General features: G+C 64.1%; 2 protein-coding genes across 4 annotated transcripts in view; both read right to left on the bottom strand.

The window, feature by feature from the left end:
• SLC29A1 (solute carrier family 29 member 1 (Augustine blood group)) overlaps nucleotides 1-1,407 on the bottom strand; it is a 34,738-nt gene extending 33,331 nt beyond the window's left edge. The window contains exon 1 of the mRNA XM_027788576.2: nucleotides 1,253-1,407. The gene's annotated coding sequence lies outside the window, so the exon portion shown is untranslated. The remainder of the gene's footprint in view (nucleotides 1-1,252) is intronic.
• A 1,554-nt stretch (nucleotides 1,408-2,961) lies between these two features.
• LOC114012550 (uncharacterized) lies at nucleotides 2,962-22,981 on the bottom strand. 3 transcript variants are annotated; one of them, XM_055816566.1, is made up of 32 exons: nucleotides 22,235-22,976; nucleotides 19,005-19,112; nucleotides 17,474-17,629; nucleotides 16,621-16,752; nucleotides 16,314-16,505; nucleotides 16,135-16,218; nucleotides 15,901-16,019; nucleotides 15,618-15,732; nucleotides 15,258-15,344; nucleotides 14,825-14,940; nucleotides 14,517-14,661; nucleotides 14,190-14,296; nucleotides 14,008-14,074; nucleotides 13,689-13,823; nucleotides 13,482-13,613; nucleotides 12,971-13,227; nucleotides 12,730-12,853; nucleotides 12,371-12,565; nucleotides 11,920-12,075; nucleotides 11,235-11,455; nucleotides 10,716-10,893; nucleotides 10,239-10,385; nucleotides 9,622-10,014; nucleotides 6,436-7,977; nucleotides 5,950-6,030; nucleotides 5,623-5,709; nucleotides 5,407-5,498; nucleotides 5,085-5,170; nucleotides 4,450-4,516; nucleotides 4,161-4,324; nucleotides 3,729-3,863; nucleotides 2,962-3,526 (listed from the first exon to the last, which is right to left on the bottom strand). In XM_055816566.1, the coding sequence occupies exons 1-32, from the start codon at nucleotides 22,643-22,645 to the stop codon at nucleotides 3,291-3,293; spliced, it is 6,267 nt and encodes a 2,088-aa protein (XP_055672541.1). In that variant the 5' UTR covers nucleotides 22,646-22,976; the 3' UTR covers nucleotides 2,962-3,290. The 3 variants fall into 3 exon arrangements, with proteins under 3 accessions (XP_055672541.1, XP_055672542.1, XP_055672543.1); XM_055816567.1 differs by having other exon boundaries at nucleotides 15,258-15,341; nucleotides 22,235-22,975; XM_055816568.1 differs by lacking the exons at nucleotides 4,161-4,324; nucleotides 4,450-4,516 and having other exon boundaries at nucleotides 22,235-22,981.
• Between the last annotated feature and the right edge of the window lie 56 nt (nucleotides 22,982-23,037).

Below are 23,037 nucleotides of genomic sequence, written 5' to 3'. Positions count from 1 at the left end.
CGGAGGGGGAGGGGAAGGCAGCAACACCCAGCAGAGCCAGGAGCGAGGGGCCGAGCGCGCTGGGATGAAAGCACCCGTCGGACGGCCTGCCACCCCCGCAGCACCCCAGCATTGCCGCCCCCGCAGCACCCAGCCCTGCCCGCCCGGCCCCGCCCCAGGACGGGTGCCAGGGCTACCCCGGAGCGCCGCCACCGCCGCCGCTGGCGTCCCCGCCCCGCTCCAGCGCGCCCCGCTCTAGCGCACCCCGCTCCGCGGCAGCAGGCACCGGCCCTTACCCCCTGCCCTGCCTACAGCCCGCGGCGGCAGCCCCGGCCCGGGGCCGGCCCGACCCTGCCCGCGGCACGGGGAGCTCCCGCCCGGCCCCGGACGCAGCCGCCCTCGCTTACATGCTTTTCCCCGGAGCTGGCAGGCTCCTTCCCGCGGCGCTGCCGGCTGGCAGGGCAGGATCCGCACCGCTCAGGCGGAGCGCTGCCAGCCGTGCTGCCTGCGGCTCCCGGCCGGGTCCTAGCGCGCTGCCTGCCACGTCAAGGACACCGCGCAGACGGGCGCAGGACAGCCCCAGCCCGGGCCGGCCCCGCCGCCGCCGGCGCTGCAGACCCGCGCTCCCCCCGCCGCCCACCCCCGCCTCGCACCCCGCTCTGCCCCGGGCCCCCCCGCTGCAGCACCCGCATCTGCGAGATGGATGCTACCGGGGTCCCTCCGCTGCCGCAGCCCCGGCACAGGGATGTCCCGGGCTCTGGCTTTTCCCAGCGCCGCCCCTCCTCCTGGAGCACACAGCTGGTCCTCCTGCCCCTGCGCCCTCCTGGGGACCCTGCCCTGTGGGTCCCTGCCCCGGGAGCCGGGCATCGCCGTACTGCGAGCTGGCCCAGGCAGGGAGGGTGAGTGCCGACAGCCAGCCCCACTCACCGCTGCTGCTCCCCCCTTTCACTCCCCTGCTGCAGCGGGGCCAGGCTCCAAACCCTCCTTGCAGCCACGGGACTGGAAAGCCCCGAGTCCTGGCTGGGGTCCCAGACCATTGTCCCCCCAGGGTGGGTGAGCGAGGCAGTGGGTGGTGGCTCTGGGAGCTCAGCGCAGGCCCCCGGCTGCAGGGTGACCTTGCAGCAGGACTGCCGTGCAGCCGAAACGGGGGGCAAGTCCTTGGCTCGGCAGAGAGGGGCTTGGAGCTGAACCCCCTGCTCGGTACCCGGGGAAGCAAAGCACTGCAGGGACGGCGCTTGCTCTGCGCACCTCCCCGCCGGCACCCTGCCCTTACCTCGCGGGCTCAGCTCTCCTGGGGCCAGGTGATACTGCCTGCAGCCTCCTCGCTCCAGGTGCCAAGCAGGGTCGGGGGTTCCTGTGGCCGCCGGACCGGGGTGTAGAGGCTCTCCCGCCCCGCCGGCTTTGCAGCAGAGCGGGCGTCAGAGCCCTGGTGCCGGCTGGGGCCGGCTGAGCACGGCTCCCGCTGGCTCAGCAGGTGGAGGCTGCATGCACGGGCAGATTAGCAGGGGGAAGTGGCTTCTGCCATAGGAACTGCAAGCAGGATTTGTCAGCGGGTTGTAGCGGGGCTGAGTGCCAGCGTGGGGAAGGAGAGAGGGGAGGTTGCATGTGGGCGGCCACCCCGGGGGGACACGCAGCCTGCGCAAGGGGGACAGCCCCGGGTACCAGTACCGAGAGCAGTGCTGCAGGTGCCAGCATCATCCCTGGGATGGTGGCACATGTCACCCCATGCTGCTGTGCTGGACTCAAGCCATCCATGGTAGGACAGTTGCTGAACCCTCACCCCACCGTGGATTGGCATCAGACCCCTGGGGCCAGCTGGGGGGCCCTCAGCAGAGCGCCCTGCACCCGCTGCCCCCTCCGCCGGGCCCCTCAGCTGCTCAGGAATGAACTGGCGCCTGCCCACCGGCTGCTTTCCTGGTATGTCAGGCCAGAGCCACGAATGCGATGCCTCGACCTCCTCCCCGGCCTGGCCAGGGCTGGGCCCCTCCCAAGGCACGGCCCCCCCCAGCCTGCCATCCCTCTTGCCTCTTCCCGTTAAGGCAGCACAGGCAGCTGAGCTTTGGTGCTGGGGGAAAACAGGTGCTGGAGCCAAGAGTGATAGAGCCAAGTGGAGGGTGGGACGGCGCAGGGGGAAGCACACCCCTGCCTCCACAGCAGCACCCCTTGCCGGCGTTTCCTCCCCCCCCTCACTGGAAGCATGGAGAAAGCCCCTCTGCCAGGGACACTGGTGTGCCCACTGCCTGTCCTCAGCCCCAGAGACACTGTGGGAGGGAGATGGGGTGGCGGGAGCGTTTCTCCTCTCCCAGCCCTTGCTGCAGAGCTGGGCTGCAGCCAGCACTTCTATTTTAAGCCCCACAACGTGTATGAGGGGGTGAGGGGTGTGCGCAGCTGAACCTAGCAGCCTGCTGGGGAGAGGCCCTGCTATACACAGCCCCAGAAAATTCCCCTTCTCCCCCCGGGGGCTGGTGCATGCTCAGGGCAGGCTGGGCCAGCTCCTCTGCCCCCTTCCCAGCACGGGTGGGAACTGGCACAGCTGAAGCTGGTGTAGCCTGGTGAAATGATTGCAAAATACCTGGGATGCAGGAAGCCCTGGGGGTTTGGCCACGGTTCCCTGGCCCCCTCCACGGCACACAGCATTTACCTGCCATGACCTGGGCTGGCAGCCATCCTGCAAGAAAGGCAGGCAGGCCTGGCAGGGCTGCGCAGGCAGGAGCATCTGCTCTGTAGGCAGCAGCTTCCCCACTGAGCTCCTGTGGCAGGGAAAAGGGGCCCAGGTGCCCTGTGGGATTAGCTGGGCTGGATGCAGCCACAGAAGAGCCACAGGACAAAGCATCCTTGTGAGAGGTGCGAGACAGTTCAGGCTTCTCCCTGAGCAGTATCAAACCCTGCTGCAGGGTCCCCCTCACCTGAAGCTCCCCCCACCCCTTAGCAGGGACCACCTTGCAGAGCCCCTCTCCTACTGCATGAAGGAAGAAACTCCCAGACTGTGTCTGTCTGTTTTTTAATAAAAACAACCACCTCCACCCCTGCATGTCGGCAGGGCAGGATGCCTGGGGAGCCGGCAGCACCCAGGGAGAGCAGCCAGCAGGCAGGCAGGAGGGGTGCTCAGCGCCGGGCTGAGGCTGGGGGCTGCGGTGGCTGGGGCACAGTGCAGCCCCGGGGCCGGCTGGAGCAGAGCTGCTTGCTGCAGCCTTTCTCCCCCAGGGAGGCAGCAGGTGGTGAGCTGGTGCTGGGAGTGGAGACCATGCCAGGATGGCACCCAGGAGGAGGATAAAGGGCAGGACAGGGCTTTTCTCCCCCTTGGCTGGGGCTCACTCCTTCTTCCCAAAGAACTTCTTGAAGACGGATTTGTTCTTAGGGCGAGGCGGGGTGGGGGTCTTCTCCCCCACCGTGTCCCTTGGGCTCACCGGCTGGGCCACAAAGGAGTGGCAGCGTGCCCGGGGCAAGGCCGCCGCTTGCTCCCCAATGTACAGCGTGACCGAGTAGCTGCTCCCGGCCTCCACAGGCTCCTTGGGCACAGCCACTGGGGTGATCTTCTGGTAGGTGGCTGCAAGAGGGACCAGTCGGTGGGGAGGGCAGGGTGCCAGCAGGCACTGCCAGCCACCCCCCAGAGCCCTCCCCGAGCAGGGGGCTGCAGCCCAGGGTGCAGGGATGGCTGCTGGAGCAGCACAGCACCTGCGCTCGCGTGTCTGTGGGGACAGGGGCAGTGGTGCCACCTCCTGGCAGTGACAGTGAAACAAGGGCCATACCTGAGGTGAAGGAGTAGGACCTCCTCTTGTTGGCCACCAGCCCGCAGTCGTCGTCTTGACAGCTGTTGTCCCACAACCCGGGGGACCCCCTGGGTGACCACTGCTGCTTCCTGTGCCTGGCCTCATGAGTGTCCTCTGAAGCACAATGGAGACATGTCACAAGGCAAGGCCACCACAGGACACCTCTGTCAGCCCCAAAGAGGACAGGGAAATGTGTGGTTATCCCAGTATCCCAGAAAGTGAAGGGATATAACTGGTCCCTCTCCCAACCCCATTCCTTGGCATGGGGGCCCTGGGACTCCTGCCCCAGACATTACCAAGGTCAAGACTGACTGACAGCCTTCAGCCTCCCCTGGTCAGCTGCCTTGCCCCTTTCTGGGCTGGGGAGAGGAGCTGGGGGACAGCAGGAGCCCAGCCAGGCAGGAAAGTCACCTGCTATGGCCACAGCCCCATCGGCTCGGCCATCCCGACTGCCCAGAGGCTGCTGCAGCCGGGTGTTTGAGCAGGGTAGCACCACGATCTCCTGGCTCTTGATGGTTGCGACCTGATGATGTCCCCAGAGATGAGAGCTCCCAGGGCTGGGGACCTTGCTGAAACTGGAAAGTAGCAAAGATTTAGAGAACCAGACTGGCCCACCAATGCCCTGCTGGGGCAGCACACGCTGGCAAGCATGGGGGAGTTGTAACAACGAGACCCAGCTAGCTGGCTCCTGGCTACTCACCCCCCAGCACTGCCGGTGCCCTCGACATGCTGTGCTGCCGCCTGGAAGTAATCAACTTTGGGGAAACCTGGGGGCACAGCAAACATTCCGCTGGGTGCTGACAGTGCACAGGATCATCCCATAGGGCCAGCCCCAGCTCTGGGTGTCCACGCTGCATGGCTGGCCCCTCTGACCTGCTGTAGTGCCTGCTCCTGGTCCTGCCAAGCAGCCCAGGATTTCGTGGCAGGGCCTCAGCTCCCCTGGGTATGGGTACAGTACCAGGAAGACCTCAGTATTACAGGTCCCTTTGCCTGGAGGGCAGGCAAGGGGTTTCCAGGCCCCACAGAGGAGACGGAGAAACACTGAAGCACAATTATAATTTTCCTGACACTGGCTTTTTGCTGCTGAGGCTCTGCTGACGTCAGTTGTGCTATTCCTGATTTATAACTGTGTATGTGGTGTGAAAACAGAGCCTCCAAATCCTGCCTGGCAAAAAACTGCTGTTCCCAAGGCAGGTTAGGAGGATGCATAAATCAGAGACAAAACCGTGCTGCTTCTCCTCTCACCCCCCGTACATCAGAGGGTTTGGTGGAGGCTGCCCACCCATGGTAACCACATAGAGCTGGGTCCCTGCTTTGCCAGCAAGGGCTGCTCACCTGAGTTTTGCTGCAGCTTGGAGACCCATTCGTTCATGAGGGGCTGGGAGGGGGCCCTCAGGAGGTACTCGGAGCCATCCTGCAGCCTGTGGCAGGGGAAAACAAGTGGACAATGAGACAGACATGGGGTACAGATACCACAGCCCCTACCAGCCTGGGAAGGAAGGGAAGCAGATGAGAAAGAAAGAAGGAAATTCTCATCTGAGCACCGGACTGAGCTGGCCCTGGCTGGAGGTACTGGCACGTGTCTGTCCCAGCAGGGACACATTACCAAGGGCTGTGGCTATGAGACCCCAGCTTGCCCTGGGTTGGGGTGACTCACTGAAGCCTGAAGCAGTTGGTCTTCTTGGTGTACTCGATGTCTGGGGTGCAGACCGCCCCGGAGAGGTTCAGGGGAAGGGCCACCACAGAGCTCTGCAGCACAGGGAACAGCAAGAGCAGCAGGGTTGGCAGGTTCTGTCTTCCCTGGCCCCAGGGGCAAGGGCACCCCGCTGCCAGCCCTCCATCCTACATGTCACCCCGCTCTCCCCCACTGCACCTTGAGGCTGTCCCTGCGGTCCTGGTAGAAGCACAGTGTCTGCCTCATCAGCACGGCGTGGAAGAGGCCCCAGGCCCGGCAGTTGGCCTGTAGGACACAAGCAGGGGACAGCTGTGATGTCAGCAGGTCTGGGAGCAGACAGGCAGTCCCATGCCACTTGAAATGCAACCCTGCCCCGGTGGGCTCTGCCCTGCCAGCATGGCCAGCAGCACTGCCATGGTAGTGCCAGGAGCATCCCTGACTTCACTTCTACCCCCAAAACTTGGATGCTCCCCACCACATCCCAGTACCATCAGTCCTGAAGGAGCCCCACAGCCATGTCTGTACCTTCCTGCCTCCTGTTTGCAACACGTGCTTCCTTTCCAGCGTCCCCTCCATCATCTGAAACTCCGTTTTCCCAGGAGGGGCCTGCAAGGGGACAGGGGGTGAGCGAAGCAGCACTGTGGCTGGCGATGCCAGCCCAGCCCCTGGGCACACGGTGTTTGTCTGTCCCATCCCCTGCAGACAATGCCAAGGTGGGAATGGGACAACAGGAACAATTTCCTGGCCTCGGCAAGGGTTGGGCTGTTTGCAGGCCTTTGGGGTGAAATGCTGCCTTGCTAAGGCTGAGGGCTGGCAGGGGCGTGCATGCTGTAAGGAGCCCCCCAGTTCAGCACCTAGCTCTTCCCCATCCCACCAGCTGGAGCAAAGGGGCCACCAGCATTGGGAAGTCCCCAAACACAGGTCACGTTTACCAGAGTGGGTAACCCAGCTACTGCCTGGGGCGTCCCCCACCCCCCCGCCTGACCCCGGGGGAGAGCCCCCAGCTCTCACCTTGCTGCCCTCTCTCTCCTCTTCCCCATGCCTCCGCCGATCCCCGGCGGCAGGGCCATCCAAGGGGGCTGCAGACACCAGATCCTCCACACGGGGGGACACCCTGTGCCTGCTGGGGCTGCCACCGCCGCTGTGCCCTCCACCAGGGCTTTGCTCTCCTGATGGGCTGTGGAGGAGCTGGGCAGCAGTGGGAAGGGTGAACTTGGCCACTAGCACGTTGTTGGCTGATGAGAGGATGAGGGGCCCACCGGCAGCGGCATCAGGGCTGGGCAAGCCGCCTGCCCCGCTCTCTGGCCGGCGGTGGGCACAGCTGCCTGCTGGTGGGCTGGGTGCCTGCTGCTCGCCTGCCTCATCCCAGATGGCCTGCAACTCCTCCTCCTCTTCCTCAAACTGCCTGTGGGCAGGGTGGCAAACCTCCCCAGTGCCCAACACAGGGCCGGGGGGCTGGGGGGCCCCCAGCGCCCACTCAAAGACAGAGAGCTGGGTGGGGGCGGCGGGGGAAGCTGGGGACCCTCTGGGCTGGCTGCTGCCAGCTGGCCGCTCTGCGCAGGCGGTGCCAGGGATGGCTCCTGCCCTGCCTGGGATGCTGGCAGAGGACGGTCCAAGCTCCAGCCGAGGGGCTCCGCGATGCCTGGCCCTGCTGGTGGTGCCAGGGCTGCCGTCCTGGCCCAGCCGGGCAGCCAGCACATTGCCCTCCCTGCCGACCCACTCGTGCAGCACACCAACGCGGGACGGCTGGCTCAGCCTGAAGTCCTGGAGGTCTTTGCTGGCGCTGCCAGGGCGCTGTGGGCTCCCGTGCGCCTTCCCAGCACTGTGTGCCCTTTGCTGGCTGTAGCTGGGGTTGAAGCTCACCTCCTCAAACCACGTCCCTCGCTCGTTCTTGAGGGATGTCCCCAGCCCCTCGCCGGGCCCCGGCGTACTATGCCTATCCACAGCCACCTCCTCCCGCCACCCAGCCCTATGTGTGCCTGTGGGCTCCCATGGCCTCAGCCCCCCACCCTGCCTCTGCTCCTGCCCCTCTGCCTCCTCCCACTGCACCGCGGGCCCTTGGTGGCACCCCTGAACCACCACATCCCTGGGAAGCTCCAGGCTGAGCACTGAGCCCAGGGAAAGCTGGGGGCATATGGCTTTTGGTTTGAGGAGGTGGGGGTCCTGGGGGGCTTCCCCACACTCAGCGTCGATGTCCCGCACCAGCGGGTTCCTGACGTAGAGCAGCAGCTCTCCGAGCGGGGGTCCAGCAGCAGCCGCCCCTGGCCCCCCCTTCCTCCGGCCACACTTCTGAGGCCATGTGTTGCTGGGGCCCTGGCGCTCCTCGGGCGCAGGCTGCAGGGAGCTGGCGCCCATGATGCCCTGCAGCGTCAGCAGCCGGGCCTGCTCGGCCCTCGCCTGCTCCCGCCGCTGCAGGCTGTTGAAGATGGAGCTGGCCCCAGCCCTGGGCAGGGTGTGGGAGGTGGCCAGTGTCCCGCTGCTGGATGCTGGAGGGTGGTGGGTGACAGTGGGCTGCTGCTTCGTGCCAGGGGCTTTCCCAGGCTCCGCCTGCACCTGAAGACACAGAGAAGGAGAGTGACGCCCATGGCTGGAGCCTCTGCCACCCTGCGCCAACCGTCCCCTCTCCATGCTGCGCCTGGGCAGCCAAAAACGCTCAGCAGCAGCACATGCAGAGCTGGGAGCGGCACAGCTTCACCTCAGCCCCCTGCCGCCCCGAGGGCTGCTCCCACCTTGGCGCAGGCAAGGAAACCTCTGCCCATGATGGAGTCCCCCAGCTGCAGTACAGCAGGGGCTGCCTGTGCCATACGGCCCGCCCTCCAGCTCCAGCTCGCCCTCCAGCACCGCTGCCCTTCGAGCAGTTACTTGTGGGCAGCTACTGAGACAGCAGTGACTGCTGCCCACCCCTGCCACCCCGCATGTCCCAAGGCAGCAAAGCAGGGCAATGCAAGGGCAGGAGCTGAGCACAGCTCCTTCCCCTCCCCTTCCCGGCGGATACACTCTCCAGCCCAGTGGCAGCCCCTCTCCTGGGTTTTTGCAGCTTCAAGGATGAAAGTAAAGGGCTTTGTCTACAGGAACTGGAGCAGTGTCCCCCTGTACCCCTTAGGCAGGAGGGGGCCTGTTAACCAAAACCCACCTGACAGCGCAGCAACCCTTCGCCCCGCCTTGATGCCCTCTGGCCCCCTGCCCTCTCCCTTGGGCTACCCAGCCTGGCTGGCTGGGTGCCAGCCACAGCTGCCCTCGGGGCAACTCGCACACAGCCTTTTGCACAGGTTCTGGAGCAACAAATCGATGCAAGTTCCAACAAAATACCAGGCTCCAAGCCCCTGGGTTAGAAGCCATGCAACCCAGAGCAAGCTCCCCCCCAGAACGTGCACCCTCACACAGCCCTATCCACCCTTGCCCCCTTCAGCTGGCTGCACAAGGGACTACTGCTTCCCCCAGCAATGGAGGGGGGAGGCTTTCCCACCAGCTCACCGTGCCTCTCACAGTGACCAAAACCACTTACCTGGGGGGCCAAACTGCGGCCAGCCCCATCCATGCCCCCTCCTTACATGCCCCAGTACCCACATGCTGAAGCCCACAGCACTGGGAGGGTTCCCCCTCTCCTGAGGAACCACCGCCAGCAGGGCACAGCGGCGTGGCCAGGAGGGTTGGTAGCAGGCAGGTTCATGCCATGCAGCCACTCTGCCCAACATGCAGCCTCCCCTGGGAACGTTACCTCTTTCACCAGCTGGCGAGGTGGCTTTCTCTTTCGCTTTAAACTACCCCAAGTGTTTCCTAAAAGCCCCTGGCAACGCTTCCAAAAGGTTTTACAGCCTGAGGGTTTAGTGGCAGGGAGCTGAGCGAGGGGAGAAAGAGACACAGAAAGAGTTGAGGGCAGAGTAGGCAAGGAGCTGCAGCAGCAGAGCGCAGGCAAAGGGGGTGGTGCAAGGTGGTCCTTAGCCCTCGGGCATCGCTCATCATGGAAACAGCCAAGGGTCCCTCTCCTGAGACTGACACAGCCCTACAGCTTGCTTGGAAGCGGCCCAGGGGGGTCCCAGTACAGCAGTTACTCGGCAGCCCTCAAAGCCTCCCTGTCGTGCATGGGAGCAGCGCTGTGGGGAGCTGCCCTGGCTGCGCGGCGGCGGCTGGCCCTGGGACAGGCGCTGGATGCTCACCCATGGTTCGGCCAAAGCCGCCTACCATCCCCAAACGTACCATCCTCAGTGCCTCCTCCCCCAGCAACTCGCTGCCAGCCACCAGCTGTGCCTTCTTCTTCTCGCCTTTCTTGCCGATGCTGAGGATGAGGTTGACCGTCCCCCCCAGCCCACTGGGGCCCCGCGGCGGCAGCAGCAGCGTGGAGGTCTCGGCAGGATCCCAGATGACAGCCTCCTTGGGGGGTCCCACACCGTGGGGTGTTGAGCTGCTGGCCTCCCCCCAGCTCCGCTCCACTCCTGATGGGGCATCTGAGAGGAGCAATGCTGGTGGGGAGGTGGCTGTTCCGTCTGGTGGCTCTGGTCTTTGCACCGGCTCAAGGAGGGAGCAGGGTGTGAGCTCCACTGGGCTGTGGATGCTCTCCAGCTGGGGCCAAGCACAGGGGGCACACTGCTCCTGGGGAGTGAGGCAAAGGGGAACATGGAAGAAGGGCTGCCAAGGCCGGGCACCTTCTCAGGACAATCTTCCCTTTGTCCTGCCTCAAACCTATAGAGACCCAGAAGTATTTGCACGCATCCCTCCCCTACTCCTGCACCACCCACTCCATCCAGTGCCTCTGCTACACTCAGCCTTGAGGATGATCTGGCTCTCTGACAGTCTCAGCATGGCTGGATACTCACTTGGCTGGTGAGGGATGTGCCCGAGGGGCTCTCTGGCTGCCTTCTGTCCTCCTGCTTGCTCCCTGGGTCCCGCTGGTGCTTCTGTGCTCGCCAGCGCACCAGCACCCAGCCCAGCATGCTCCGCAGCTCCTCCAAGCGCTCCTTTATCTGAAGGGAGGAGAGACACTGGGCAACCTGCCAGGACCACCGGCCCAGGGACAGTGGCTCTACCAGGACACCTCACTACAGAGCAGTTTTGGAGGTTTTTGGGAACAGGATACAGTCAGTCACATTATCTCAGGTCTCTGCATCCACTGCTGGGTGAAACTCCTTCCTGCCCTGAGCAGCCCCAGAGATGCATGGCCAGCCCCATACCACTCGCTGGGGCTCTGCACCTGCACCTTGCTCTCTCCTCCAGGGACTGTCCCCAGAGGATTTTGGGGGGTGCTGAGGATTTCCCCCACCCCGTTTCCCCGACCCCATTCCCCCTGTCCTTACTGTTGCACTCAGGTAGTGATCCTCAGACACCAGCTGCTGCCCCAACGCCGCCAGTGCCTCAAACTCCTTGAGCTTCCCTTCGATCCTCCCCTCCAGCTCCTCACATGGAGTCTCCTGGAGACCATGACTGCTTGGGCTTTCAGAGAAGATCTGAGCACGCGTGTCCTCTGTCCAGGAGCTGTGGGCATGTGGGCTGTGGGCTGAGGGAGCTGAGGAATGACGCAGCCCCTCCTCAGCCCTGCCGGCCCCAGGGAAGCCGCTCCGACACTCAGGGATGGCTGGAAGCAGCTTGCTGGGTAGCGGCACATCTGGCAGGGCAGGGCAAGATGCCGTGGGGCTGCCCCACGACAGGCAGCCCTGGGCACAGCCCTCTGTTCCAGGTTCCCCATGGTCTTGCCTGGCTGCAGCTCTGGCATTGCCCACATACTCACCAGCAGCTTGTGCTCTGGCAACACCACATTCCCCCCAGCCCCCCACCAACCACCACAGAGGCAACCCCGACAGCTCATCACCACTTACATCATGGCTAAGTAATCCTTGAAGAAGTGCCGCAGCCGGCCAGCCTGCTGCACACGGGCCCGAGTCTCCCGCAGCAGCTCCTGCAGCCCTGCCCAGGCCCACAGCGTCTCCTGCACCTCCTGGCTGACAGGGCACAGCCGAGCAGGGCAGAGCTCTTGCAAGTGGGCAGCTGCCCTCTCCAGCTCCTCCAGCTGCCCCTGCAGAGTCTCTGACACTGCACACTACACATCACAAGGCAGAAAAGGTTCAGGATGCATCTAAACCCTCTGCACCGTGCATTCTGTGATGCAGGGATGGAGGGGAGGATGCAGGGATGGAGGGGAGGATGCTGGCACAGGGGCTGCAGGGGAAGTGCAGAGCCACCCTTGGTGGGTAGGACGGGCAAAGCGGAGGGCTGCCTGGTTTGACTGCTCTGCTCACACGAGCCACCTCCCCATCGTCACGAAGATGAGTGAGGTGCTGGCACATGGGAGCTGACGCAAGCTCTCTCCCCTCGCTTGGCCCGCATTGGCAGAGGGGAGCGGAGTGGGGCAGGGCTCAGCTCTGCTGGAAAATTCCAGCCTGGCCTGCTGCTATGTGCCAAGGCTTATGCCACCTAAGCCCCCAGGGGCCAGCACCTCCCTGGAACGGCCCCAGCCAGTCAGGATACCTCCCCACCAAGGGCATGGCCAGCTACGGATCTCACCTCGATCTCCTGCTGCTGGCTCAGCAAGCCCTGCAGCCCCTGGAGGTCCTTCTCGCTTTTCACTGCGGTGAAGCTGTTCTCTGCTTGGGCAGTGTCCTGAGCCAGGGCCTCAGCTCTGCATCGAAGGGCCTCCAGGCGCGGGGAAACCTCCGCCACCTGGGTGGGTGGGGTGGGGAGAGAGATGAGCCCTGGCGTGGGACACCCTGGGCCACCGCTCGCCATGCAGCCCCAGCCTAGGAGCACCCTACCATACACATGCAAAGGGCAGGGATCACCAGCCACAGGAGGGATGAGGATACCAGCCTTGCACAGAGTGGTCCTCATTTATCCCAATGCCCTTGTGTCCCACTGGGACCAGCCAAGGTCCATGCCCAATCCCAACTAGCCAGCATGTCCAGCTGCAGGCAGACTACCTGGCTGCATCCCCAGACCTTCTGCCTCCATCCCCTACCAAATGCTCCAGGCTTTCCATCTCCGCTGCCACCTCCATGACGCGCTCCCGCTCCTTCGCTGCATCGTTCAGCATCTCCACAGCCTCCTGCAGCTCTCCCAAGGGGTGGCTCATGTCCTCACTGCTCGGTGGCTGCCTGGCCTGGGCTGAAAGCAGGGGAAAAGACCCCTGCGAGCCGCACGGCCTGCTTCCTGGCTGAAGCCAACAGAAGCACTGGGTGTGAGGGACATGAGGAGCGGCCCCCCAGGCAGCTGGGCTGGAGGAGGACGCCCACAGGGCCCCCCGCTAGCCATGGACCAACCCTTGGGCCAGTCCCAGGTGCTAGGCAATGCCAAGGGATGCCTGTCCCCACTGCTCACCGCTGCAGGTCCCTGCTGGCTCCGTGCCTCCTCCTCTTGCAGGTCCTGCAGGAACTCAGACAGCACCAGGGAGTCACGCAGGTCTGCTGCTCGGCGCCGCAGGGCTGCCTGCACACAGGCCAACCTGCAGGGACAAGTGCCCGTCACAGGTGCCAGCACCCTCCACATCTCCTTGGGGCAAGCAACCTCCTCCCCGCTCAACCTGGGGACCAGAGAGGAGGCACCTTCCCCCAGGACTCACTTCTCCTCCACCATCTCCACCTTCCTCTGCATCTTCCTCGCCCCCTCTTGCTCAGTGGGTGACTTGCCCATCACCTCCTCCCGCAGTGCCTGCAGCTTGAGGCCACACAGCAGAAGCTGGCTCTCCAGCTGGTCCATCTCCTCCAGGTCCTTGCGCAGCTCCACTGGGCTTCTCATAGTGGCTGGCTCCGACAGCGACCCAGCCACAGCTTGCAGCCATCGCTCAGCCTGGTCCAGCTCCCCCACCAGCCTCAGTGCCTGCAGGGAGAGCAGGGAGCCCATCAGCCTGGCTCTGAGCTGCCCAGAGGAGGCAGGAGCCATGCTACCACCCCACTGTGGGTACCCGGGGCACTGGCAGCTCAGGTGGCATACATCAAGCAGTGCACAGGCTGCAGGGCCAGCTAGAGATGTTGGTGCCAATGCCCCAGCTCCCGTCCTTGTGGGCACCAGCCTCACTAGCTGCTGCAGTCGGGATACACACCCGTGCCACCCCCAGCCCTGCCTCCATGTACCTTATCGATCTCGTGCAGCACGATGCCATTCTCCTGGTGCTTCCTCTGCAGGTCCTCCCAGAGCTCCCCCAGCTCCCGCAGCATGGCATCCACCTGCGGGCTGCCTGGGGGCCTCCCCGGCACTGGCCCCTCCTGGGAGGCAGGGAGGGCAGTTAGGGTGGGCCTTGCACAGTGTCACCCCACCATCCCACACCCACGGGGGCTCACCAGGAGCACAGCCCTGGTGCTGGAGCTGGGGTTCATGGGCTCCTGCTGCGTCCATGCTGCCTCTGAGCTCTCCATATCCCCCAGCAGACATGGAGGGACTCCAGGAACCATGCTCTCCTTGTGTGGGGACACGGTCTGCCAAGGAGCAGGGAGACATGGTGCGTTAGTGTCCAGACAGGGGACGGGCATGCATGCACAAGCATGCACGCCCACAAGCAGCAGGAGGGGATCAGGGAAGGGAATCCCTCCCCAACACTGGTTTCCTTGGCTGGGCAGGGAGAAAAGGGGATTCTTGGGGAGACATCACTCTGTTCACCACCTGGCAGACGTCCTGCACCTGAGCCGCTGGCTGCCGTGTCCCCCACTCAGCCTCTGCCTCTCTCCTCCTGCAGAGAGAGGGATAACTGGGACTGCAAGATCCCCCCTTGCACAGGGGACCTCCACCCTTATCCCCTCCGACTCCACATCCCATTCCCCACAGCCACCTCTGTGAGCCAGTACCTTTTGCTGTCCCCTCCATGAGGGGGCTGCCCAACCACTGGGGAGCCAGGGCTGCTCTCCTCCCCTCTCTTGTGCTCTGCCATCTTCCCCGGCACATCCTTCAGCACCTAGGACACAAAGGCTCCCTTTCCTCCTCTGCCAGCACAAAGCATGCGTTGCTTTGCCCCAGGCCTAGCACTTATCACCTCCCACAAGCGGTGGGGGCAGGTCCAGGTGTGCTCAGCTTGTGCTTTGCCTAACACCCCAACCCCTTTCCCACAAGCTCCCTCGTCTTCCCGAGGCAAAAGTGCTGGAGATGCCTGGAGGAAGGCAGATGCCTGTGCTCACTGTGCTCCAGGGGCCTCTGGTCCGTTTGTCTCCTGCTTCCTTCCCCACAGCCCCACGGCCGCTACCATCTCCTTGGGGCTCAGCGCTCGTAGCCACGGCTTCGCCCCCCAGGGAATTGCTTGTCAGTGCTGGAGCCTTCTCTGTCCTGGGAAAGGGGCACAAGGGAGGCCCAGGGGAGCAGAGGATGGAGGGAAACCTTAAGTGGAGCTGGTGCCCCAGAGACAGCCTGCCAGGGGTAACCCAGGTCTTTCCCCAGGGCTGGGGAGTCAGGGTCGTGGCCCTGGGGCTCCTGCCAGGCTGTGCCCTACCTCAGTGTCTGCTGGAGCTGCGCCCAGCTCTCCTTGACATCTCGATGCTTGGGGGTGACTTGGGCTGCCAGGCTGGGCTGCAGGCTGAGGAGCTGGGACACGGTCACATCCAGCATCTGGAGGAGAGAGCAGCCAGGGAGCAATCACATGGCTGCTGAGGGACGAGCCACCGTGGCTGTGGTGCAAGTACATGACCGCAACCCACCACCAGCCCTGCAGTGGCAGGAGAGGCAGTCAGTGCCAAGCCCGGTCCCCTGCTGCCTTGGGGAGGATCCACCATCCATCACACAGTCTTGGCCACCCCACACGGCTGTGGGGTGCCCACCAAGCCCCTAGCCCTGCTGGTGCCAGTGCTGACCCAGGAAGACACACAGCCCCCCTCTGTCAGAATGCTCCCCAGGGCTCAGAGGATGAGGCAGAGCCTTGTACTTACCATCACCTGGCTGGCTATGTCCCTGACATCCCGATCCCGGCATGGCTCAGCCTCCCCTGGCTTCCCTACACTGCAGATGCTCTTCTGCTTTAAGAAGAAGTTGCAGTGAGCAGTGTGAGGAGGACGGGGCCCTGCCCTCGGCTCCAGCAGAAAGAAATGCTGCAAAGCTGTGCTTGCAGCTCTGGCTCCCCTTCTCACACCAGAGTCTGTACCCCAGCTCTCTCCCTGAGCCCCAGGCTGAGGGTGCCGGGACCACAGCAGCCCCCACGCAGGGGATGAGAGTAATGTGCTGCCTGCCCAGTTTCGCTCTGGCCGTGCAACAGCCCCACACCAGGCTGACCCTGGCTCCAGTCCTGGTACCTTGGCATGGATGGCCCCAAGCAGGGTATCTGCTTGCTGGAGGAAGGCGGCCACCTCCAGGGCCAGCTGCAGAGCCTCATGGTGCTCCTTCAGGGTCCCCTGCAGCCGCAGCCACCTGCGCGGGTGGAAGGGGAGAGGTGAAGGGCAGCCTGTGCTCCCCTGAGGAGCCATGCAGAGCTGGGGTGAGGGTGGGCAGGCAGGAGGCTCGGGGGGTCCTCCTTCCCAGCTCATTGGCTCCCAGTGCCCGGCTTGGCTCTTCTCAGACTGTCCCTCCTTCACTGACATTTTGTTGAGGTGCTTGCGCCGGGCTGAGATGCTCCTGCTCTCACTTTTGCCTTGTTTCTCCAGCTTCTGGGCCAGGCTGTTCAGCTCCTTGTGCAGATTATGGAACTGCTGCTCCTCCTGGTCCGAGCAGAGAGACAGACATCAGCATCCCCCATCAGGGACCTGTGCCATGCCCTAGGCTCATCAGGTTCAGGGTCCCCAGCATGCTGGTGGCCCCCCAGCAGCCTCTCACCTGCTTCAAGTCAAGGATGCGGCGGGTGAGCTGGATCTTGTCCAGGCTTTCTTGCAGGAGGGCTGCCAGGGAGGGCTTCTCCTCCTGAGCCAGGAGATGGTGTGAGAAGGCAGGGAGACAGCCAGGCTGTCCCCCTCCTCAGACTGTGCTCCCCAGACCACACTCCCCGGACCCCACACCTTGTGCCTGATCCATGTCTCCAGCTGCTCGGCTTTCCTGTTGAAATCCTGCAAGCTCCGCAGCCCCCCCAGCGCTTTGCTCTGGCTGGTGGCTGTCTGCTTCAGGAGCTGCCACTGGTCCCGCAGCGCCAGCAGCTGCCTCTGCACCGCCTCAGCATTAGGGCTTGCCCGCCACATCAGCTGCTCACCCATCTGTGGGGACAAGGGACCCACTTAGCATCTGGGGCTCCCAGGGACCCTCCACTGCAGAGAGCCCATGGGCATGGGCGCTGCAGGGAATGGGAGCCATGCCGCTGCCCAGCCTCACCTGGTTGAGCTTTATCATCGTGTTCTCGAAATCCTTCATGTCCCGCTGCAGGGTCTGAGACACCTCCTCCCAGTCCTGAAGATTGCAGCCGTCCTTCAGGTCCCACAGCTTGCCTCGCACCCAGCCCTCCGCCTGCAACGTGGGAAGAGACACATGGCCTGGCACCTCCACCAGAGCCCCAAGGATGCAGCTTTGGGGACCCAAGCCCAAACTCCCCCAAAGCCGTGACAAGGACTGACGGGCACCCTTTCGGCTGATATCCCATTTTCTCTGAGCACCAACAGGCCAGCAAAGGGGCTCGGGACGGCATCGGTGGTGATAGGGGTGGGAAGATGAGTGGCATCTTGCTTCTTTCCAGCATCTGCCCCAGCCCAGCAGGAGAAGCCCTGCCTGCCCCCCGCCTTCCCCCCCCTGCCCCCCGCAGGCCAGACAAGGGAGTCTCTGCGTGGGACATCCCTGCACAAAGCATCTGTTATCCCTGCACCCTGCTCCCCAGTGCAAGCGCCCGTGCACCCTCCCCAGCATGGTGCGGAAGCAACCCCCCTGCACCATCCCCATTCCCACGCTGCTGGGGAGGGAAGGGAGCGGGGAGGAGGATGGGGGGCGGGAGGAGCGTGTGCATGTAGGGAGGAAGCAGGGCCCTGGTGCAGGCTGACCCCCTCTCCCCAGGGCCGACAGCCAGGCAGAGGCGGCCAAACATGATCTCATGCCACAACCATGGCTTCGCTCGGGGCCAGGAGTTCAGCCCTCCCCGCCGCGCACCCCACCCCGCAGCTCACATGAAAGGCTGCCGGTGGCCCCCCCGCCCCACTCCCCACGCAGCCCCTTGGGCAGGCACCCTAGCTGGCCTCACCTGCAGCATCTCCCGGTTGAACTGGGCTACCAGAGGGCTTGGGTCGAGGAGCGGGGCTGCTCCTGTGCCGTTTCGCCCATCGCACCTTGGTGCCGCAGCAGGCTCTTTGCCCTTGGGGCTCTCTTTCCAGGGTAACAACACCGGGGGTCCTGCCAGCTGAGGTGGGCACAGGTGAGGGGGTCAGCATACCACCCCAAGGAGCCCTCCCCATTACCTCCCAGGAGCATTTCAGAAACCCAAATAAAGTGCATCAGCCTGCCTCATCCTCAATCCCACTCCTTCACTGACATATTTGGAGTTCTCTCCCAGCACCCTGAGGCACTGCTCCCTTCTACCAAGGCCACGTTGGTGGCTTTCACAGCCCTGGCAGGGGGTTGCCAGGCTGTCCCTTAGCCCTCGGTCATTCCAGGCTGGCGGGATGGCACCCAGCACCTGGGCTGGTCCGTGCACCCACTCTGGAGGCGGATGAGGTGCTTGCTGCTTGTCCAGCCAGAGGCTGTGCATCCCTACGAGGAGCATTTGTGTCTGTGGCATCCGTTTTATGTCACCCCTGAGGACACTGCCAGGGGATGAGATGGGATGGCGAGTCATGGGGCAGGTCCCTGATTAGCTCAGCCCACCACTCCTTTAGGGGCACCCAAAGACCCCCATCCCAAGCAAGCAGTGCAGGGGGGACAGAAAGTGCAGCATCTCCTCTGGGACTTGGCTTTGTGGCCAGCTGCCGCTGACGAAACCCTCTGTCCAGGCTCCAGCTCCGCTGGAGGTGATGGCGAAGGTCAGCCAGCGAAAGTGCTGGCCCCTCTCCAAACTCAGCCCCGGGCCCAGCTGCATGCAGCCCAGGGGACAGCACAGCCACCCGGGCACTTGCTTCCCACCCTGCTGCCCAGGAATGGGGACCTGATTGCACACAACTGGTGGCAAAAAGGAGTCTGAGCACCTTCAGGAGAAACCCAAAGGCTCAGGGCTCGCTGCCACTTCTCACCAGCCAGAAATTACTCCTGGGGCTGACCCAGGGCAGCCTCCCTCCCCAAGGGGGGTGGGTGTGAGCTGCCCCATGGGGTCCCAGCTGCCCCTGAGCCCACCAGGGCACAATCCCCCAGGAGCCTGCAGAGCAACAGGGTTCGGGGAACTGTTTCAGGCTCTCTAAGCACTCTGGCATGTGCTGCCCTGCTGACGGCATGGGAGTCGCTTTTCAAAGCCTTTCTGCCTAACCACAAGAACTACAGAAATCCTCTGTCTTATTTTTTTTTTTTAAACAGCAACACAGATTCTCAGGCCCTCCTGTAGCTCTGGGATCTTCAGTCTCTTGACGCCGCCAGGGCTAGAGAAGCCTGTAATCTAGCTCCCTTGGAAGCAGTAAAATCTCTGGGCACTGGCCTGGAAGTTGACCCGTCACACCCAGCTTGCCCTTTTGCTCATTTAAAGCGCCGAGGCTCCATCTGTGCCCCACTAGCAGCCGCCCTCACTTGCTCAGCCTCAAGCTGCACCCCTGGGTCAGGTCCTCCTAAACAGTAAGGGCAGGGGGACGTACCGCATAGAAGGGGGAACCTCTGTCCACCAGAGAGCAGAAACCACCGGCCTGGAGGCTCCCAGCCTCCTGCTCCTCATCCTCAGCATCCACATCCTTCTTGAGGAAGACCTAGAGAGGGGAAGGCACAGCCATCAGCCTGGAAGCGCTCGACTGTCCCAGCAGCCGAGGGGACGGAGGAGTGTGCCCCCCACTTCCCCCTGCCCTGGGCCAGAGGAGGTTGCCGGCAGCACACAGGCACTGCTTGGCTGGGCTTTTGCCCGTCACTCCTCACGCATCCGGGCCAGGCTCCTCCGAGCAGCACCTGCAGCTCCTGCCACATGTCCAGCAAGTGGCAAAAGCTCTGACGTCTGCTTTGCTCGGTGCTTTCTGCAATGTAGCTCACACACATTCATGCCTTTTTTCCCCTTGAACTGACTTGAAACTTGGCACAAACCCATTCAGTGGTCACCACTGGCCCCTGGTTGTCTAAGGATGTTTAGGGTCAGACCTCCCTGCCCTCCCCAGGACAGCAGGGCAGAGGTGTGAGTGCACAGGAGGACACTAACTCCACCAGCACGAACCTGAATTCTCTCAGCTGCCTATCCCTGATCTCGGCCTGGCCGGGAGACAAGAATTAAGGGGGCGGCTGGCTCACAGGGAAGGGCTCCCACAGGATGGGGGCAAGGGTGGGAGCAGGAGAGGCCAGCAGGAAGGAAGTCCAGAAGCTGCAGCCAGGCATGGAGAGGAGGTCCAGGATGAACTCCGTGTTACCTTATCCTTAATGGAGCCCAGCCCCAGGAGGAGAGGTGCGTGGGATTGCTTGGATCATGTACAAGGGCAGTCACTCTCATCCTCCGTGGATGGATCTTTTCTTGGGCTGCTGGATGTAGCAGGCCAATTTAGGGACCTCCTTCCACTCTCTTCTTGGGGTCACCTTGCTGTCTCTGTAACAGCCATCCAAGCGTGCACAGGGCAACACAAAGTGGTGGGCAATGTGTGCTGCCCTGACAGCCCCTCCTGTGAGACTGCAGCAAACAGAGTGGTGGATCCCATCACCACTCGGACTACTCCAGACTGGGGACGGTGTCCAAGGGGGAACCAACCCAGGCAAAGTAGGAGAACTCACTCCCTGCACAGAAAGTGGCTTCTTACCATCTCTAAGGGGCTGCAGAAAAGTCCCAACATGGATGGCAGCCCCCAGCACTAGAGCAGCTGCTACCAGAAGGGCTCAGAGCCCCCAAAACAGCTCAACAACCCTATAACCCCTGGGAGACTAGCACCATTGGACCTTTCTGGAGGCCTGCAAAGCCTGGCTGGTGGCTGCAGAGGACCGACCACCACACCATGCCACAGCATCCCATCCCAAGCAGGAAGAGCGGGCAGGGAGCAAGGCTGAGTCACAGCCTGGCAGGCATAGCGAGAGCTCAACGTGTCTGGCGGGAGGGTGCCAGAAGGACCCCCCTGCCTGACCAAGAGGTTTGGATGCCTGTTTAGGGAACGGTGGGGAGCTAAACACGAAGTGCTTATGGGGTGTAAGACCCTAGGAAGCTCCTCTTCTAAGCAGCGGTGTCCCATACCAGCTGCAGCCTGTAAGCCACCCCAGGGCTCAGCCGTGGGAGACAAACCTGCAGGTGAAAAGGGAGCTTTATTTAAAGTCCCCATCTCATGATCCATCAACCGCAGGAAAACAGGGCTGCCGGCACAAGGATGACTTCATCCTTCCCGCAGTACTGCTCCACCGGGACTGCCCCCCCTCCCCCGTCCCGGTCCCTCTGGCCAGAGCTGTGTCCTCGTTCTGGCAAAACAACAAACTCTTGCAGCAACTGAAGGCTGGGAGAAAGAGCTGTGCCTTCCTTGGCATCTGTGAGCTGCTGTGCTAACCACTCCCCAGCAGGACCCCAGGCTTCATGACATGAGCAAAGCCACGCATGAAACAAATGCAGCGGCCTCAGCTGCCTCCCCTGCGAATACTGCTTTCCTTCATTAAAAACAAAATTAACATGGCACACACGCTTGCTGCATTCCCGTAGAAGAATAAGTGTCAGTGACTTCTCATGAGCAAGGACGAGTGGGGTCGGACCCTCCCAGGCTGCACTGTGCCCATCCTGGAGGAACCCGCCATCCTACAGTGGCAGGCGTGAAGGGCAGAGCCAAGGGCCGGGGGACGCACTTGGGAAAGCCGTAACGTGTCCTGCGTGGGGGACAGCGCTCCCCTCTCTCCTCCAGCTGCCAGCCTGCCTAATGGATGTTTCCCCCTGCGCCCTGGCTCTTTCTCTCCCTCCCAAAGCTCCATCTTGCAGCCTGCCCCCCCTCCCAGCTCCACCCCCCCTGGCCGGACAGGGAGGAGAGGCCGATCCTGGCAGCCTCCCAGGAGTCCCGCACCACAGCACCATGCCGAGCATGTGTCCCTACCTTATATGAAAGAGGGGAGCCCTCCTGCCGATGCCCCTTGGGCTGCGCAAGCTCCAGCCGCCCGGCGAGGACCTGCCTGCGTGCCGGAGGAAGCAGCAGCTCTTGCGAGGCTGTGCCTGGCCTTTATTGGCAATGAAGACGAGGGTTTTGGCAGTGGGCTGTACAGCTCTCCCTAGCGCTATCCCGCCGGGAAACCAGCTGTTACGGGTCGGGGTTAAATCCCAAGGAGTTCCTGCCGGCTCTTGCCAGCAACGGCGAGGTCTCTGAGCTGCTGTCCGCCCCATCCCTGCTACACTGGGGGTCTTCCAGGCTCTGGCATTGTCGGATTCGGACCTCCGTGCCAGCTAGCGCTCAGACTCAGAGGGCAGGGTGCCGGGAGCCCCGGGTCCTGCTCCTAGCCTTGTCCCAGCTCTGCCTGGCTGTGTGACCCTTCACGAGTCACTTCCCTTCTCCCTGCCTCCGTTTCCCCTCTGCTAAACGGGAGAGTGAGTTCCCAGCTCCATCACAGGCATCCCAAGAGCTGAGCCCTCCACCGCCGAGCTCTGGGGCAGAGCTTTTCTGGGTCGTCTAAGCGCTGGGGAGAGCTCACCTCCAGCTCTCCCGCACAGACCTGCCCTCCAGCCCACCGGTACAGAGAAGTGCGTGCGGCGGGGAAACCGGGAGGAAAAGCAACCACCCCAGGAGCTCTGTAGCGAGCGCTGCCTGGAGGGCAGGGGGACAGGGCAGCTGGGAGCCGGGGCGCAGCCCCCCCAGGACCTACCCGTCCCTCGGCGGCCTGGGACAGGGAACCGCAGGGGGGACGGGGAGAGAGCAGGGCGCGGGGTCCGGGGAGCGCTCACCTTGAACTGGGCTTTCCCTGGCCTGCTGTTGTTGTTGTTGTGGTTCCTCTCGCCGCCGGTCCGGGCAGGGTCCCCCGCGCCCCCCTCCCCGTGCCAGTTGGACAGCGTGATCTTCTTAATGGAGCGGGCGAGGGAGGCGCGGCTCAGCCGCTCCTCGTCGGTCCCCCCGTCCTCGCCGGGGCTGGGGCTGCGGGGCCGGCCCTCGGGGGCGGCGGGGGCGGCCCGGGCTTGCGCCAGGTAGAGGGAGATGCGCTCGTTGAGGCTGCGGCGGAGGCCGCGGTGGGTGTCCAGCGCGGAGGCGAGGGCGATGCCGGGACAGGCGTCCGCGGGGAAGTCGGCGGCACACTTGGGCAGCGAGAGCTTGGTGCCGATGGTGAAGGGCTGCACCTTCCTGGCCGTGCTGCCCGACATCCTCGCCCTGCCCGCCGCCGGGCCCGGCCCGGGCACCGCGGGGCGCAGCGGCAGCGCGGGGCCGCCGCCGCCCGGGAAGCGCCGGTGATGGAGACCGGCCGGGCGGCGCCGGCTCCTTCCCCGGGGCGGGCGGGCGGCGGCGGGGCCGCCCCTTCCCGCGCGGTTGCTCAGCGGGGCGGCCCCGCGGCGGGGGGCAGCGGGGCGGGGGGCGGCCCGGCTCCCATGCTCGGCGCGGCCGGGCGCGGGCGGCCGTCGGGCCGCGGCTGCCGGGGCGGACCCTCCCGCCCCCGCCGGGGCGCGTCCCCTCCCCTGCCCGGGTCCCTCCTCCCGCGGCGGGCAGGGGAGGCGGGGGGCAGCCGCCGCGCCCTGCCCTGCCCCGCGCTGCCCCGGCC

The sequence above is a fragment of the Falco peregrinus genome, chromosome 11, assembly GCF_023634155.1.
Source record: "Falco peregrinus isolate bFalPer1 chromosome 11, bFalPer1.pri, whole genome shotgun sequence".
NCBI classification, from domain to species: Eukaryota; Metazoa; Chordata; class Aves; order Falconiformes; family Falconidae; genus Falco; species Falco peregrinus.
Note: the sequence above shows the minus strand (reverse complement) of the source record. Positions and strands in the feature narration are given on the sequence as shown.